The 3808-nt window shown below is 45.1% G+C and overlaps 1 protein-coding gene across 1 annotated transcript in view; it reads left to right on the top strand.

Moving 5' to 3' along the window:
* The window catches only part of Glod5 (glyoxalase domain containing 5), a 14524-nt gene extending 11108 nt beyond the window's left edge, over nt 1-3416 (top strand). The window contains exons 3-4 of the mRNA XM_005352808.1: nt 1730-1885; nt 3291-3416. Of these exons, the coding sequence (XP_005352865.1) occupies nt 1730-1885; nt 3291-3416 (282 nt within the window). The remainder of the gene's footprint in view (nt 1-1729; nt 1886-3290) is intronic.
* Nucleotides 3417-3808: the final 392 nt, after the last annotated feature.

Raw genomic sequence — 3808 nt, 5'->3', positions numbered from 1 at the left:
AGAGAGAGAGAGAGAGAGAGAGAGAGAGAGAGTGTGTGGAGGGGGAGGGAGAGGGAGGGAGGAAGGAAGGAAGAGAGAGAGGGAGGAAGAGAGAGAGGGAAGGAAGGAGGAAGAAGGAGGAAGAAACCCTGGGTAGACAAAGTGCTATCTCTGCCATGGATTTTTTTTTCCCAAGACACAGTTTATCTGTAACCCTGGCTGTCCTGGAACTCACTCCGTAGACCTAGCTGGCCTTGAACTCACAGAGATCCGCCTGTCTCTGCCTCCCCGAGTGCTGGGATTAAAGGCCACCACTGCCCAACCCATGCGTGGATTTTAAACACTTGGCGAAATGGACATTCTAACAAGAAACACACAAGGCTGCCCACCCATGGAGCACTCACTAAGAGCAGATGCCTGAAACAAACACAGTAAGGCACACTTGCAAGACCAGCATCAGGAGCATAAGGCAGGAAAATAATGAGTTTTGAGAGTGTGAGGCCAGGCTGCATACTAAGATGCTGTCTCAGGAAAAGAAAAGAATAAGAAAAAGAAGTTGGGAGTTCTGGTATAGCAGTTAAGAGAGCTTGCTATTCCTCTAGTGGACCCAGATTCCAACTACAGCTCTCATACTGGGAAAACACGCCTGCCTGTCACTCCAGTTCCAAGAGGTACTTGACATCTTCAGGCCTTTGTGAGTGCTGCACACATGTGTACACACATACACTCAGACACATGCACACATTCAACAAATAAATAAACCTTAAGAACATAAAAAGAAAAGCTGGCCATAATGGTGATGTAAGTACATGGAGTTGGGGGCAAGAGGATCAGGAGTGGCCAGGCAGTGGTGGCGCACGCCTTTAATCCTAGTACTTGGGAGGCAGAGGCTGGTGGATCTCTGCGAGGCCAGCCTGGTCTACACAGTGAGTTTCAAGACAGCTAGGGCTACACAGAAAAACCCTGTATCGAAAAACTAAAAAGAAAAAAAAAGGAGGATAAGGAGTTTAAAGCCAGCCCTTGATTCATAGTGGGTTCAAGACCAGCCTGGACCACAGGAGATTTTTGTCCCTGAAGAAAATGGTGGTGAACGTGGTGTGTGGTAAGGAGGTTAAATGTAAGGCACTCACCAGCAAGCCTGACTACCTGAACTAGTTCGATCCTTGGAACCAGTGTCATGGAAGGAGAGAATGGGTCCTGAAAGTTGCCCTCTGGCTTCAGCACACAGCATCCACCTCCACACAAATAAGTGTGCACTGCTGTCAACGAGTATACTTTGATACTTCTGTGTAGTCCTAGATGACCTGGGACTTGCTCTGTAGACCAGGCTGGCTCGCAATTCATAGAGATCTGCCAGTTTCTGCCTTCAAAGTGCTGGGATTAAAGGTATGTCCCACCACACCTAGCCAAAAAAAAAATTTTTTTTAAGAAAAATTTAAAGACTGTTGGGCTGGAGAGATGGCTTGGAGATTAAAAGCACTGGCTGCTCAATCACGAAGACTGGATGGTTCAGGTCCTAGGACTCAAATAACAAGCCAGGCATTTCACAAATACCTTGAACTCCAGCCCTGAGGAATCAGAACCTTCTTTTGGCCTCTGCGTGTGCACACAGGCATGCACAGACACTAATTTGCAGTATGCTAGATGGATCAAGGGTCATTGTGTAGCAGCCCTTTCTCCTTATTTTTTGCAGTAAGTTCAAACTCATCTTGGCAGCTCAGTTCTACACTGTTTTCTCGCTCCTAAACAGGGAGACCGGAAGGCATTGTGTTTTGGAGATCAAAAATTTAACTTACATGAGGTGGGAAAGGAATTTGAGCCCAAAGCAGCTCACCCGATTCCGGGCTCCCTGGATCTTTGTCTGATCACAGAAGCACCTTTGGAGGAGGTGATCCGACGCCTCAAGGTGAGTGCAATGCCATTCGCATAAACCAAGTCCAGCCTTAACAAAAAGAGGAACAGGAGGGGATTTGGGATGGGGGGAATCAGGGACTGGGAGGGGAGGATGGAGGTAGATACTGCCAAGACAGAATTGTGACCCAAAGACATAGGTCTTTCTCAAACCTCAGACACAAGAGATCCCATCGCATCCATGTCCTACCTGTGCAGTTATCTACTTGCTCCTTTGATTGATGTCAATGTTACGGAACCAAAATTAATTAGAAGGAGATACTACAACTCAATGAACATTCATACACTTAGAATAAGCATTCAGAACTGTGGAGCTTTATATTACATTTTACATACAGGTCATATAGTTTATACACTTACCCACCACCCAAAACAAAACAAAATTCAATATAGAATTAGAAGCAGAAAAACAACTGGGTCTGGTTAATTTTGGTGTTTGAAGTTTTGTTTATTTGCAAGACTTTTTTTTTTCAGAGACAGGGTTTCTCTGTAGCTTTGGAGCCTGTCCTGGAACTAGCTCTTGTAGACTAAGCTGGCCTCGAATTCACAGAGATCCGCCTGCCTCTGCCTCCCAAGGATTAAAGGCGTGCACCAGCACTTCCTGGCTTGCAAGACTTTTAATATAGTAAATTATATAAAATTTAAAGAAGAATATGTGTAAATAATGTTCTGACATACTCAGTCTTTTGTCATGTTAATGTTTAAGTAAGAAAAGCTACATTAAAATTTGATCAGAGCCAGGTCATGGTGGCACACACCTTTAATCCCAGCATTTAGGAGGCCGAGGCAGGTGGATTTCTGTGAGTTCGAGGCCAGCCTGGCCTACAGAGCAACTTCCAGGACAGCCAGGGCTGTAACACAGAGAAACCCTGTCTCGAAAAACCAAACCAAACCAACCAAACAAACATTTTATCTTGTCATAAAGAGAAAGCAATTAAAACCAACAGTAACCAGTCTGGGAACATAGCTTGGTGGTAGAATGCTTGCTGGTCCCACAGGAAGCTGTGGGTTCAATTTCCAGCGCTGTTTAGAAAAAAAAAAAACCCAATGAATACAGACTTTCATTCAGGTACTACTTAAATTTTTGCTTACTGATACTACTGTCACCCCCAATTTATGAATTGAGGAAATTGAGGTTTAAGGCAATTACATAGTCTGCCCAAGGCCATATATCTTGAGTAGAATGAGGGAGGGAAAATGCCAGTAGATGGGGTCAGAAACCAGGCATTCTGGACACTATTAGGAATTAAACTCTGGCTATGGTTGTAGCGTGTGTAAGTTCAACCCCTAGAGCGCTGGGGCAGGGAAGGAAGAAGACGGGATTCTTAAGGAATTCCTTAAGTTTCGGTCTCACGTATCTGTGACACATGACTTTGGTCTTTTCTGCACACTCTATTCAGGCTTTTGATATCCCCATTGAGGAGGGCCCAGTCCCCAGAACAGGAGCAAAAGGGCCGATTATGTCCATCTACTTCCGCGATCCTGACAGAAATCTCATTGAGGTGTCCAACTATGTCACCTCATGATTGACACCGACCTTCCTTCATTCTGTTCCACAAGATGTCATCTTATCCCTCATTTCCTGCAAATCCCAGAGACCTCCAAGAACTAAGAAGGTTGGCACATCACCGATCCTGCAAAGGAGACCTAAGACAGGTTTATGTCCAAACTTTTGTGTATAGAGAGCCTCCACCTAAAGCTACTCCAATAAATGATTACTCTCTCCATATAAGTGCGTCGTTCTCGGTCCTGTGTCTGGAGGCTTGTCTAGGGCATGAGTTCTCTGAGGTTTTTGGAGGGCTGGGCTAGAGTTTGGTGTCCTTCTGAGATTCAAGGCCCATGACAGATTTCTGCTTGTCAATGATCTATCATCCCTCTCCCAGCTTTTCAATTCATCCCATTTCTCTAGCTGCTTCCT

Source organism: Microtus ochrogaster, chromosome 10, assembly GCF_000317375.1.
Source record: "Microtus ochrogaster isolate Prairie Vole_2 chromosome 10, MicOch1.0, whole genome shotgun sequence".
NCBI classification, from domain to species: Eukaryota; Metazoa; Chordata; class Mammalia; order Rodentia; family Cricetidae; genus Microtus; species Microtus ochrogaster.
Note: the sequence above shows the minus strand (reverse complement) of the source record. Positions and strands in the feature narration are given on the sequence as shown.